The sequence below is a fragment of the Penicillium odoratum genome (assembly GCF_028828045.1).
Source record: "Penicillium odoratum strain IBT 22623 chromosome Unknown utg000008l_segment0_segment0, whole genome shotgun sequence".
Taxonomy (NCBI): Eukaryota; Fungi; Ascomycota; class Eurotiomycetes; order Eurotiales; family Aspergillaceae; genus Penicillium; species Penicillium odoratum.
In genome coordinates, this window is record NW_026643150.1 from 2,963,528 (window position 1) to 2,976,742 (window position 13,215).

The following is a 13,215-nucleotide window of genomic DNA, read 5'->3' on the forward strand; positions in this document are numbered from 1 at the left end:
CAGTACAGGTGGTATTTCTGAATTTTAATAGTCATAGCATTTACTTAGGCATCAAGAAATGAATATTAGCCTTTGAATTATACGTTCAAGGCTTGATAAGAGGCTTGCCCATTGTCTTCCGGCCCTCCAGGTCCTGTGATTGAGTGTAAGCACTGAGTCATTGATGAGAAAAGGATGACTAACCTTGTGAACCTGAGCAATCTCCTCCATAGGGTAGACCTTGTGAATCTTCACCTTAAGCTGACCAGACTTCAGCAAAGTAAAGAGCTCATTGGTGTAGTACTCGAACTCCTCCCGGGTCTCAATGTAGCCGAAGAGGGTGGGACGAGCGATCTTAACACACTTCGGGGAGAGTTTCCTGTACAACCTGTTGAGCTTTGTCCATAGTAATTTTCCAGGGATCGAACTTACGGGAGGGGAAGGGGAGGAACAGGTCCACTAGCATTGCCGAACCAAACAATCGTTCCCTTGCGCTTCACAGCTTCCAAGCTTCCCTCCCAGGTATCCTTGCCGACAGAGTCGTACACGACGTCAACACCACGGCCACCTGTCGCCTCTTTAACCAACTTAACCCAGTCCTTGCCTTCTTCACTGCGGTAGTCAATCACTACGTCAGCCCCGAGGCTCTTGACAAGTGCACACTTCTCCGCGCCACCGGCTGTTCCGATGACCTTTGCGCCGATCGACTTGAGGATTTGAGTCATGAGAAAACCAGCGCCACCAGCAGCGGCATGCAGGAGAACCCAGTCACCCTTCTGCACGGCATAGGTCTCCTTGGCAAACGAGAGGACAGTCAATCCACTCAAGAACGATGCCATCACATCCTCATCACTGATACCCTCGGGGATCTTGACGGTCTTAGCTGCAGGGACAGCGGTGTATTCCGCATAGCCACCATTGGCCAACCAAGCAACGCGATCTCCAACCTGGAATCCGGATGTGTTGGGGCCTACTGCCGCGACAGTACCGGCACCCTCACGGCCCAGTACCTCCGGCTTTGGGGATGCATACAGGCCGGTGCGGAAGTATGTGTCGATAAAGTTCACGCCGGAAATGTTGTTGCGGACCAGCAGCTGGCCTTCCTTTGGTGTGGGTACTGGGTAGGAGGTCTTGTATTGCAGAACTTCGGGACCACCGGTCTGCTCGACGACGATGGCCTTCATAGTAGTAGGGACGGACATATTGCGGATTGGTGTGAATGCGAACGGTCTATGGACAGGGATTGGGATAATATGATTGCGAACAGCTGCAAGGCGAATACTGCTTCTGCGAAGGGTACCGAGTGACATGGGGAAGCAGGGAAGAAGTGGGGGAATTGCGATTAAAAACGGCGAGTTGCGTTGATCGCATCAACAGCTTCATTTGTCATCGAACATCCCCGCATTTCCGCCACGGAATTGCCTTATCGATTTACGATTCGTCATGACATCTCCTCTTTGCTTTGCAACTTTGCAAGTCACTGGTTGTTTTTCGTTTCTAATTCGTCAATTACAATGACCCTCTTCGATCCAGCCCGGGTAAACAGCCGATTGTACAGTACTCGGAGCAGCATCCGAGGGAGCATCCGAGATGTGGGGGGTTGTTGACGCCATTCCGTCGGCTTTGCCAAACCGTCGGATCAGCGCCGGTGTACGGAGTACTGTTGTACACATGGGCGACTATTTGTAAATTGTCAGGGCCTCATGGCGCCTATCAAGAGAGTGTTCAAACAAATCAACCATATGTTAGACATCTGTCTCATACTAGGATCTAAAGCCTGAGATCGCACCATCAACGGGCGCTGGAATTCCAGCCATTTTAGCCGCCGATGTCATGTCCAAAAAGAAAATGTCATGTGTACAGCGACCATGACTTTTTATTCTTCTCTAGGATGAAAGTGGGTTGGAAAAGACGCCAGCATTCACATTTCAGCCCCTGGAGCACAGACTGCATGCTCGAGAGGAATTTTCTCTCGAGCTGAGACACCGAATCTGCACTGCCTTTCTGGGAAATTCCTGCCTGATCTCGGTTGGTCCTAAGGCATGCGGCCAGCGGGATTTCATGCTTACTGCAGACTAAGGCTGGGATCTACATCCGCGGCAATTGACATCACTTCAGGCCCACACTTGGCCGGATCGCTCCTGCAACTCGCCATTTTCAAACATCTCTACACGCCAGGGGAAAAGTTATCTTTGAATAGATGTTTTATGCTTTTTCAATTATTCTCCGTTGCTTCTGGTGGATCCAGGCTACAGTAAAAAGAAACTCTTGAAACATGGGAGCATCCGTGTCTGTCTGACTTCGTGCCCAATGATCGACAATTGCTATAGCCACGCCCGTCTCGCTCTTTTGTGGCGTGGTGCTCGAGTCCACCTTTGGTTAAATGCGGTGTTCCGATGGAAAATCCTTGTGGACACTGCCTGCGGCCTGATACTATTCCTGGTCATTCGTCTACTTTTTGCCCAATCACCATTGCGGCCCTATCAGAGTTCTCTTAGCCCAGGGTGATGCCCGATTGACCAACACTTATATACCCTGGTCTTACCCGGGCTGCGCACATACGACATCACATTGCAATCTTTGTTTCCGAATACAAAAAGAAAATTTTTTCCTCCAAGCTAAGGCCACTGTACAAAGCCTTTTTTTTCTTCGCTTTACTGCTCAACTCTATTGCTACTTAAGACTATGATTTTGAAAATTTCTCGAGCTTCATCACAACACCACATTGCAGCAGGCTAAAACTTATCAAATCATACTATCTTAAATTTACTGCGTATGATCTCTCCTACCAACCACAACAATATGTCTTCTTCTCGCGGCGTGCGTTTCCAATGGCCTCCAGCGCCATGTGTGGAGGAGGAGCCAGCCTCACTCGCTCGAGAGCTACACGGCCTTTCCATGCTCGGCGAAAAGCCCGGAGTGGAGGGTATCTGCAGGAGGGGCACTGTTGATCAATACCCGGTCATACTTGCTCCAGGTTCTCCTCTTCCGACTTCACCAATTTTACCCAGCGCTTCAGCTACTCCTGGATTGGAGAACATTTCTTCCGATGACAATAGCACTGGTCTCCGTACCCCTTCCCCCCGGGCCCCAGAGCCAGTTGTTCGCAATAGGGCTCCATTAAATGAACCTCTCAGGCCCCCTCCATCGTCGGTCTCTAGCAGGTCTCAAGGCCGCGCGCCACAAACTCATCAGCAGCCCCCTGCCTCAGGTCAACAGCCTCCCCGCCAGCCTCGTCCACAGTCCCCACCCCGGGATCGTGATCTTGACAGAGGGAAAGTAGGCTATTTCCCTCAAAATGATATCCGCGGGCCGCGTCCTGAGCAAGGTGTCCAAGATCGTGGCTACGATCTGACCAATCTATTCCCTCCCCAGGAATCGATTCGCCGGTCAAACAGCGTGCGGACGGGGAATTCAACTGGCCAGATGGCTCCAAGCCGGCATTACTCGGAGCCAAACTCTGGATATCAATCAGACTCGAGCACCACTCGCGGTAGACTATCTTCCCACGTCACTTCGCCAGTGTCTACCCAATCGCAAGTACAAGTCAGACGATCTCCTGATGCTCCCACGCTCTCGGAGAGGATTGAAGAGAAACTTCGATTGAGACACGAGCTTCGCGAGCTAGGATCTGATTCAGACACAGAAGCTCCCAGGCGATCCAGGGCCAAATCTATCAGCCCGAAGATTCTCCCAGTAGCTCCAGCGCCAAAAGTACAACTTGTTACTCGCGAGCCTTCTCGAGCTCCGAGTCAGCGGCGTCAAGAGCCCAAAGAGCTTCCACCAGCCACGCGAGGCAGGGCGACTTCGTTAATCGCGCCTGCGCCGCCTGCCTTGCGGTCATCGTCAAGGGCCCCCTCGGCCATGGTTTCCAGGTCTATGTCATCGGATGAGGCCCAAGCCAGCTCTAGCAGACCTCGTCGGGCCAACTCTGTCAGGTTTCAAGATGACCTCCCACGGCACAGCGCACCTCCACCAGCACCAGCACCCGAACTAGCACCCGCACCAGCACCTAGCCAGAAAGCGAGTTCCCCACAGCGGTCAACAGGAGTATGTGTGACTCCGTGCCCTCGCTCGATCCCGGTAGCAGGTCTCCAGGACTGGTACACTCTGAAGGGCCTCACTCACTTGGATATATGCCCCGCATGCATGAACCAAATCGGGCACTCCCGCTTCCGCGATTACTTCATCCCAAGCCTACCAAAGCCAGCCACACAGAGAATCCGCTGCGCCTTCGCCAACGCCTGGACCCGACTAGCCTGGATGCAGATGATCAAAAAGCAACACCCCAGCCTGGAAATGCTTTACCTGCTGACCCGTCCACCACCAGGAATCAGCCCTTGCCCTGGCCGCACCGTAGTTGACCAAACCTGGTACCGCATCGTCGACCCAGGCACAGGCATGTATGTGTCCGGCTTCCACATCTGCAGCAGCTGCGCACGCAATGTCCGCATCCTCATGCCTTCACAACGAGACACCTTCGAACAAAGTCCAGAGATCCAAGAACGAATGTGCGATTTCGTGACCACCAGTCCGCGCTTCGTGCACTATATCGATTTCCTGGACAAAGCCGCCGCCCAAACAGACCCCTCTCACTACCCGAAAAATGACGACTTCCTCAACTACGTGCGCCGCAAGACCGTTCTCCGAGACTGTCGTCGTGACAGGCCCACCAAGGGCACATGGCACTATATGCCCTCCCTTCCGGAACTGTGCGTCTGCGAAGACTGCTACGATGAAGTGATCTGGCCCCTCGCGAAAACGAACCACCCCATCGCCAAAAGTTTCTTAACCACTACGCGTCTGTTACCCGGTGATACACCGAATCGGTGCCGCGAAGCGAGCTGTCAGCTCTATTCGGTGCGGATGAGGATCAAGTTCCGGGACGCTGTTGTGAACGATGATTTCGCGGCCCTCAAAGCTGTTGCTTTGAGACGTTTTGAGGCGGAGACGAGATTCACGGATCGGAGGGAGGAGTTGTTAGAGGCTGAGGCGAGGGGGTATGATTGTAGCGCAGAGTTGAGGAAGGCTATTGAGGAATGGAGGAAGTGGGAGTGACTCGTAATCTCTGGCAGTTTGTGGAGGGAATGGGTCTTGCATAGCACTGTTACTGTATTACTTTGTGCTTTCTTGGCGGTGAAAAGGCTTAAAAATTTCGTGTACAACTTTTGGCTTTGGGTTGGCATTTGGGCATATACTAGCATAGCATAACATGGCATGGCATTGGCATAGGTAGCATATCATTTAGCGTTGTTTGTTCATTTCTGGTGATAGTTTTAATCAAGTTCCTTATATAGTTCGCGTCTTTGTTGAAAAAAAATTAATTCAGATTCCATGAGATCAATCTGATGGCCTAACGTTTAAACCGTCCTGTTTGTTAAAGGCGTGGTGCATGGCGAAGTATTTCCAGAAAAGTAACCGTATATATGTTTTCTTTCTTGATTCTACGATCCATTTTCATTTCAAGAAATAAGCGAAATCAATGAGAAATCTTCGAGTGGGTATATAAATCCCAACAACTCCAATGCTTATGAAACCAAAGCCAATGCAAGTGACGGACACCATACGATCAACCCACCAGACCTACAACCTCGTCAGGCCAACGCTTAGCCCAGATCATCGCTTGCGAAGGTATCGTTCCCCGAATAGGTGACAGCAATAAGATCTTTCCTTTCTCGGCGTCCACGTTAGCGACATAGAGGAATCCATTGATGCTGGCATCCCGAACAGCAGCAGGCGAGGCGGTAGTCGGGGCGTGGGTTATGGCGATGAGAGTATTTTCAAGAGCCAGGGGCGCTGGGGGAAGAAGACGTTTCAGTGGGATATTGCTGGAATATGAATGCGTAGAAGTATTTTGATCGGAGGAAAGGCCGACGATGCCTGGGAGAGGTGCAGCGCGGTCTGGTTCTTGTTTGGGCAGGGAGTAATCATCAACACCTCCGCCAGGGAGGAAAGAATCTCCCGTGCTGAGCTGGGAGGGGTCGTAGTCGTCTTCATCTTCGTCTTCTGTAGAAGTAACGGTATAGTTGTACACCGTCAGAGATGCAAAGTCGACTTGCAGGGTAGAGGGAGATAATGTGATGGCGGTCGTTAGTGCATTTGAGGGAGCGGAATTTCCGAAGAAATAAGATCTGATCTGGGACTCGCGTGTCTTCTTGAGGAAAGCCGCGTCGCGGTCCACGCAGCCTCCGGACTTGGATAGCTTCACAACAGAAATCCGCTCATCAAAAACGGCAGCGGCAGCACTTGCGCTGGGCTTGTTGTCGTATTGCTTAACGATGTTGCTGTACAGGCGTTCTGAGCCCAGAACAACGATAGTAGTAATGGCAAATTCAGTGACGATATGATTGATCAACTCCAGGCTGCCAGGCTTGCCCGAGCTAAGCACTCCGGGAGTATCGACGATGATTCCTGTTCGACGGACATCTTCGTCTTTGGCCATGCGTTCTGTGACCTGCAACGCCAATCGCGACACAATGGGCCGATAGACTGAGCCCTCAGCGTCAAGGGGACTGGGCAATGGATAGCTGTAGACAAGGGGCAGTTTCACAGGCACAGGACTAGGCCCAGACATGGGGCTACTACCCCAACCGTTCTCGACATCCAGCATTGTGCGGAAAGCCGTGGCGGTCAGTGTACCAGGAACACTGAGCATGCCTTCAGTCGGATCCAAATTCACCACCAGTGGCTGTCCCCCAAGCTTTGTCGCATACGCGGTGAGGATCTTGGACAAGCTGGTCTTGCCCGCGTTCTCGGGACCTAACAACAGCACACGAGGTCCATCCTTGCCCGATCCTTGTGATTCCTCTCGTATTGACTCCAGCGCAAAATGCAAGTTGGCATACTCCATCATAGGCGTTTCATCGGACGTGTATTCACTCTGACACCCGCCTGCGCCGTGGCCCGCCGCGGACGTGGATCCATCTACCGTGGTAGTTGTTACAGTTTCCCCGGCGCTAATTTCCAATTCGCAGCCGTGCCATGTGAAGATTGCGGCTTTGGTGCCAGTGAATGTGTACGTTTGCGATTCGGCGAGTTCAGTGCCGAAGAGTTCAGCGGTTCCATTGAGAAGCTGCAGCGCGGTTACTGGTGAGTGAATTTGCTCTCATGACACGGGTACAAATCATCCTGTGACCGTCGTGATCATATAGACCAAAAGACATACCTTGACTTTGACGATGTGACCGAACGCGACCTCAAATCTCCACTCCGAGCCCGGGTTCAGAGCGATCTGCGATGGCGGGGCGACAGTATATTGCCGGTCCTCGGAGGGTTGGGTGAGCTCTAAGCCCGGCAGAGACATTTGAGCGCTAAATTATGAAAAAGAATAATGCGGAGACAAAGTGAGAGCAATTGGAGAGGAAGGTTGGAGTATGGAGTTGCAGCTTGTTAACTTTGATTTGTTTGCATCTCCCGTTAAGCTTCTCCGGCTTTGTTCGGGTTCACTATACTCCGTAGCAGTCTCTTGGGTTCCAAGGGCCTTTTATACAAAATGGAAGCTAGTCTATGCGATGTGCATGCACGTGTGATTTACTTGATTTTGTCTATTGGAGTAGATATTTCCAACACTATAAATATTTCTTGCACTTTGAAAGTTATCATTAGGCCAGCAGGAAAGAATGGTGAAGGGACGAAGGGGGAAGGGCATTTGGTATCGAGAGTTAGAAGCAAAACAATGAATTAACAGGACCGTGCAATTTGATTCACGATTAGTTTCTTTTGAAATGGATTCAAGGTCTTGTGTGGGGATAGGAGCAAGATATTAGGAAAGATTTCATGTCAAGGGCAAGTACAGGGACACATTCAAGAACAAAGAATATATTTATCATAACGACAAGTGGGAATGGGGAAATGTGATTTCGGTAGACAGATCCGACAGATTCTGCGGGATTGGAGTATCCAGCCCGAGGAGGGCAAGAGAATGGCAGGCTGTCTTCTCAATGGCAAAGCGGCATGGGGAATCCAAAATAATATTTTCCAGGCCAAGTATGTCAATGCAAGGCTCCAGAGCTGGGGAATATGAGTGCAAGTTGATCAGGTCATCCAACCATGACCTGGATTGAATCATCAATCTAGAAGAAGTAGGGAATTGAGGCACTAAGGAGATGTTAGCAATGTTCCTTTATCAAAGAATGCAGACGACGTACGCAAGAGCAAAGGCAGCTGAGACACCAAAGAGAGCACGGTTCCGAACACGCTCACGCTTCAGCTTTTCCTCCAGGACCTTGGCCTTCTTCACTCTCTGGCTGGCTTCAGCTGCGGTCTCCTCATCATCATCCTCGGACTTGCGCTTCTTGGTGAGCTTGACGGATGGCGATCCTGCAGCCGCATCTTCGGAGGTTTGGATCTTGATAGCATCTTCAACCATCGCCTTGGCCTTCGCAATCATCTCTTCCGTTTCCTTTGCAGATGGCACTTCAGGGAGGGTAATAGGCATGTCGAGAGAGAGGGTGGCCTGGGAGACCTCAGCCTCTTCATTGGCGGAGCGGTCAACCTCGACATCGGTCACAGACTCCTTAACGTCCTTCTTCTTTTTCTTCTCTGCCTTCTTATCCTCCTTCTTTTCCTCCTTCTTGCTTTCCTTCTCCTTGGCCTCCTCCTTCTCCTCTCCGGCCTCGGCAGCCTTCTTGGATTTCCGACCCTTCTTCTTCTCCGGGGAGCCGGTGGTCTTGACCTCAACTTCTTCTTCCACACTCTCCAGAATTCCGTTCGCTAAGTCCAACTCTGAGGAAGCTGTGACTTCCAGGGCCTGTTGCAGACTCTCGTTGGCAGCAGATGTAGACGGGGTGCTCGGGGTCTCCTTTGTAGAGCGGGGTTGCCGAGCCTTGCGAGGAGAAGATGAAGACTTCTTGGTGGGAGAGACAGAGCGGCGGCTCCGGCGCTGCGCAATAGAGAGGTCATCTGATGAGGGCAGTTCAAACTTCGGGGGCGGGGTGATCTGCTTCTTCGTGGGGCTCTGTGCAATATCGGTAGGATCTAGCAAGGCACGGACCCAATCGTACATTTGGTATTCCCGAGAAAGTTCGAGGGCTGTAAATTTGGTCAGGATAAGTTTGTGTACAGTGGAGTCTAGACGTACCGAAGACCGGGGAAATCCACACGTTGCCAGCAACCTCCTCCAGGCTGGTGTACTCTCGCGCTTTGAGATATTCCCTCTCGGTGCGCTCCTCTTCGGCCTTGGCCCAGGGGAAGGCAATCTTGAACATGCCAGTAGCGCTGACGAAACCATCCTTGCTCCTTCGCTATTCGCCCACGGGTAGAGTCAGCGGGTGCCGTATTCATCCAGGCGTATGGGAAGTTCTTACCATCAAGAAATAAGTCTCTGGGTGCTGTTGGGAATTGTGCGAAGGGAAGATCTCGGAGCCCTTCAGGTCCTTGGGCAGAGGAGCCCGAAGGTGAGCATACTCGAACAAGCCCAAGTTCTCAGGCTTGGTCGCATTTGAGGTGCCGACCTGGCTTGACTTGACAGAGAGGTTGGTCTTTCCAAGACGACGGCGCGCAAGAAGCTCTTCGTCTATAGCGCAGGGGAAAATCGACAAGTTAGCGATGGCGCGGTCGATGGATCCAGGAGATGACAGTTGGAGACGCGGTCGCGCTTATACGCGCCTTGAGACAAAACTTACAAGCCGGCGCCGCACCACTGAGGATGAGCGGGTTGGTTCTTTTTGGCAGAGATCGCGACATGATGGATGATTGCGACACGGTAAGGTTCGTCTGAAGGATTGCGAAAATGCGCCCACGGCCACGTAGCAGGCGCGTTGGTTGAAAAAAGGCGGGTCGGACCTTAGCACCGGGCGGGGGGGAAGATGCGGGAACAAGGTAAGTCAACCACAATAGGTCAGACAAATTGGTGCACAGTTATCAAAACACGAGTTCGAATCAAAGTACAGCGATAAAGAATAAGGAACAATCAGGGGAGAAGGCCTGTCGCGACGGAATGTTCGTATGGGCCCTCGATGCCATTTCCGGTAAGGTCCGGTTATGGAATGGTATTACTGGGTATCAGTATTAAAGTATTTTATTGGTCAATTCAATAAATACAGTGTTTCAGTCATACCAATCCCGTTGGGAAACAACGATACCTCGTGACCCACGCATTTCCCATGTTTTTCTTTTCTTTTTTCTTCTTTTTCTATAGGATTTGGTTTGCTATAATCAGAGATATATCTTCTAAATATTCATATTTTATGTATCTGAATACTCATACAAGCAAGTTTAGGTAATAGTCTTCAAACACCAAATCGGTTCTAGCCTCAGTCAACTCCCAGATCACTGGATCGGTCTTGCAGCCCACGGTAAACAGTCTGCATGCGCTTTGCCACATCATCCCCCCACCTCCCGCTTCTCGTTGTAAACCCCACTAAATTAAAATTGTCTGGGCAACAAGGTTAAGCGGAGGGAACATAATATGAATAAATGCATAGAGGAGAGAACTTTTAATGTTGTGAGACTTTTCAATCGAGGTGGAAAGGCGCAATAAGAATGTCAACTTATTGGAACCGGAAGTGACAAGTCATATACCTGAGTAGGAGAGTACATGGGTACTTGTTTAGTGGGGCAAGAGCACCGGGACAGTACCGATTCTAGCTTGTAGAACAACTTAGATGCACATCTTAAAGCTAGTGGGTTTCCCCATATAACTAACCCTTTACTCTTTTTGGAGATTATATCCTGGTCGCCTGAACGGGCAAGACACGAGCAGCCTGATCAAGTAAGTTCTCAAAATTGTCGATCATCTCTTGCTGTGAATCAAACCATCTGATACCAAACGTGTTGCATTGTGCTTTCCAGGCTTCATGGTACTTTGTGTCTCCACTACCAACTGTCTTTTTTTATCTAATCATAGATAGACAGCTCAAATTATCTCTTCAGATTGAATATGCTTGTGCCGATCATGACACAAGGCTTCTTGCACGTTGCCACCGCTTGGGGGCCATCACCAGCCAGAGTAAAAACGGCGACATAGCCATCCTCCAGGCTCCGCCCCAGTCCCAATATGGCAACCCTGAATGAATCATACTTATTACTTATAGACAACGCGCTACCACGACTATGTCATGCTTTGGTGATATGTTGCTTATCTTCTCCTGGACTTGTTGCCATGGTCATCTTCAACGATGATACGCTGCATCAAATCGCGGCCCTCAAACAATTAGCAAAGCTGCTCTATGACACTTGTGAGACGTCAGTTCTTACCTATCATGTACAAAGTGAGCTCAGTCAGCTTATTCTCGTTCTCGGTCTCTCGGGGAAGCACTTCATTGAGCGCTCAGAGAATCAAGAGTTTCAAGAACAGAGGAAGTTGAGGATTTATCACTCTATCCTGGTAGACTTGAAGAAACTCCAAAGAAGTAATCCCGAGGTGAATTCGCCAGAGCTCGTCGAGGATGTCCGGGCCTTAATCAATGACGTGATATTTGGCCTTAGCGCTATGAATGCCCACATGGTAGTGTATGTTGAATGCACCTACATGAGTACTTATCATTCCATGTTCTAACGGTATATAGATCCTCGCAGAATAAGCTAAACCAAATGCTACGGGACTATATTGTTCACGTTGCTACCGGAGCACGAGACGCAAACTTGGTATCCAATGTATTCAAGGACGGTTCATTTTTCGAAAAGGACAAGGCATGGACGAATCTACAGCAAGAGCTACAGGATTTTGGCATAACGCCAGAGCAGTCTTTCCAGGAACAGGACTTTATCCTGACGACTCTCAGAAAAGCAGCACTCGAGAGCAGGCTCCTGGGTAATATCGTTCCAAAGCCGGAGCCAGAGATACCTATACCCCCCTCGCCAACAACATTCACCAACTCGTCGAATACGGAGAGAGGGTCCTCGTCCGAGTATTCAGAGACCTCAAGCGAGTATCTCGAGGACGAAGATTGGGATAATGAATCATTACTGGTCGATGACATCCCAATTTCCGTGGCTGTCGAAATCGAGGTTTCAAATCGCCAGGTACCACGAAGACTGCCGGGGAGGGCACTCGACGACTTCCCCGAGGCCAGGGAAATATTCAGCCCACTCGATGGATACGACAATCAAATGGCCTTCCGACCTTCAGTGATATCAAAACCGGAAGCTTCCTGGGTATCGGGTGACTCTGCAGACCAAAGCCCCGGCTACAGTGCCGTCCCTATAAAGCTCGAAGCCAGAGGCCGCTCTGCATCCGAAGGGAATTTCAACCGATTCTCCTTATCCTCAATAGCACAGGTGGCAGTCAAGAGGGGCAAGAGACCGAATCTCATGAGTCGAATGAAATTCAAAATGACAAATAACAAAGGCGAGTTATGCTCATTAATCAAGATGGGCGATGTATATGCAATCAAATGTGCACTGGCAAAGGGCGCCAGTGCGAATACGGAGAACCCGCTCGGACAAACAGGTTTGATCATCGCTGCCTCTTTTGGTCACTACGATGTTGTCATGCTTCTCATGGACCACGGCGCAAAGCTAGACGCCATGGGTCATGGTGGTGAGACTGCACTTTCCGTGGCTACCTTGCGCGGATATAATGATATAGCTGAGCTACTCCTAGACCGTGGTGCGGATCCGAATGCTGCATCTGTTTATGGGAAACCGGCTCTCTCACAGGCGGCAGGGACCGGTAATCTGGCTTTAACTAAGCTGTTGCTGGACTTTGGTGCGGATCCCAATGGCATTACTGCTTCGGGGGAGACGGCGCTTTCTTATGCTGCTACATGTGATCGTTATCAAGTGGCACAGTTATTGCTTAGCAGTGGAGCTTATGTTGATAAGACTGGTCATGCTGGTCGGACGCCTCTTCTTAAGGCTGTTGGTAAAGGCAGCAGACGGATGGTTGAGTTGCTGCTGGATCATGGGGCTGATCCTAATCGACAGGATAGTCGCCAGCAGACTCCGTTGATACAGGCGATTCAGCTGGGCAAATCTGAAATTCTGGCCCTATTTCTGAAGTATGGATATGGCCCGGACAATGGGTCTGGGTCTGCCTTAGGAAACCTGGGCAAGATGGCTGGAGATATCACTCATCGAATGTCATTGTTATAGAGATTATTTGGCGCTGGCGACACTGGAGTGGGTCCCATTTGTTTTGTTGTGCTTCCCTGTATACATGAAGCTGGTTCTTCGTAATATGAGTTTGATGCTTAATATGACGTTTACAAAATGCGGTGGTAAAATGTCGTTCCTATGTAGTAAGCATATCATATACAACTTCACATATCTATTATAAATATCTGGACAAAAGCC

At 50.4% G+C, this 13,215-nt stretch overlaps 6 protein-coding genes across 6 annotated transcripts; 2 read left to right on the top strand and 4 right to left on the bottom strand.

The window, feature by feature from the left end:
* Positions 1–85: 85 nt before the first annotated feature.
* N7520_011326 (quinone oxidoreductase family protein) lies at positions 86–1,289 on the bottom strand (the record flags this gene model as incomplete). The annotated part of the gene is made up of 3 exons (XM_057145259.1): positions 86–133; positions 184–367; positions 412–1,289. 3 exons carry the CDS (start codon positions 1,287–1,289, stop codon positions 86–88), a joined length of 1,110 nt encoding a protein of 369 aa, XP_056991013.1.
* A 195-nt stretch (positions 1,290–1,484) lies between these two features.
* Positions 1,485–1,796, bottom strand: N7520_011327 (uncharacterized protein; the record flags this gene model as incomplete). Its single annotated transcript, XM_057145260.1, has 2 exons — positions 1,485–1,639; positions 1,769–1,796. 2 exons carry the CDS (start codon positions 1,794–1,796, stop codon positions 1,485–1,487), a joined length of 183 nt encoding a protein of 60 aa, XP_056991014.1.
* Positions 1,797–2,781: 985 nt separating this feature from the next.
* Positions 2,782–5,037, top strand: N7520_011328 (uncharacterized protein; the record flags this gene model as incomplete). Its single annotated transcript, XM_057145261.1, has 1 exon — positions 2,782–5,037. The coding sequence occupies one exon, from the start codon at positions 2,782–2,784 to the stop codon at positions 5,035–5,037; it is 2,256 nt and encodes a 751-aa protein (XP_056991015.1).
* Positions 5,038–5,548: 511 nt separating this feature from the next.
* Positions 5,549–7,282, bottom strand: N7520_011329 (cleavage polyadenylation factor subunit CLP1; the record flags this gene model as incomplete). Its single annotated transcript, XM_057145262.1, has 2 exons — positions 5,549–7,051; positions 7,145–7,282. The coding sequence occupies 2 exons, from the start codon at positions 7,280–7,282 to the stop codon at positions 5,549–5,551; spliced, it is 1,641 nt and encodes a 546-aa protein (XP_056991016.1).
* A 769-nt stretch (positions 7,283–8,051) lies between these two features.
* N7520_011330 (KilA-N domain-containing protein) lies at positions 8,052–9,663 on the bottom strand (the record flags this gene model as incomplete). Its single annotated transcript, XM_057145263.1, has 5 exons — positions 8,052–8,076; positions 8,127–9,009; positions 9,059–9,221; positions 9,285–9,493; positions 9,603–9,663. The coding sequence occupies 5 exons, from the start codon at positions 9,661–9,663 to the stop codon at positions 8,052–8,054; spliced, it is 1,341 nt and encodes a 446-aa protein (XP_056991017.1).
* Positions 9,664–11,080: 1,417 nt separating this feature from the next.
* Positions 11,081–13,014, top strand: N7520_011331 (ankyrin repeat domain-containing protein; the record flags this gene model as incomplete). Its single annotated transcript, XM_057145264.1, has 2 exons — positions 11,081–11,430; positions 11,487–13,014. 2 exons carry the CDS (start codon positions 11,081–11,083, stop codon positions 13,012–13,014), a joined length of 1,878 nt encoding a protein of 625 aa, XP_056991018.1.
* Between the last annotated feature and the right edge of the window lie 201 nt (positions 13,015–13,215).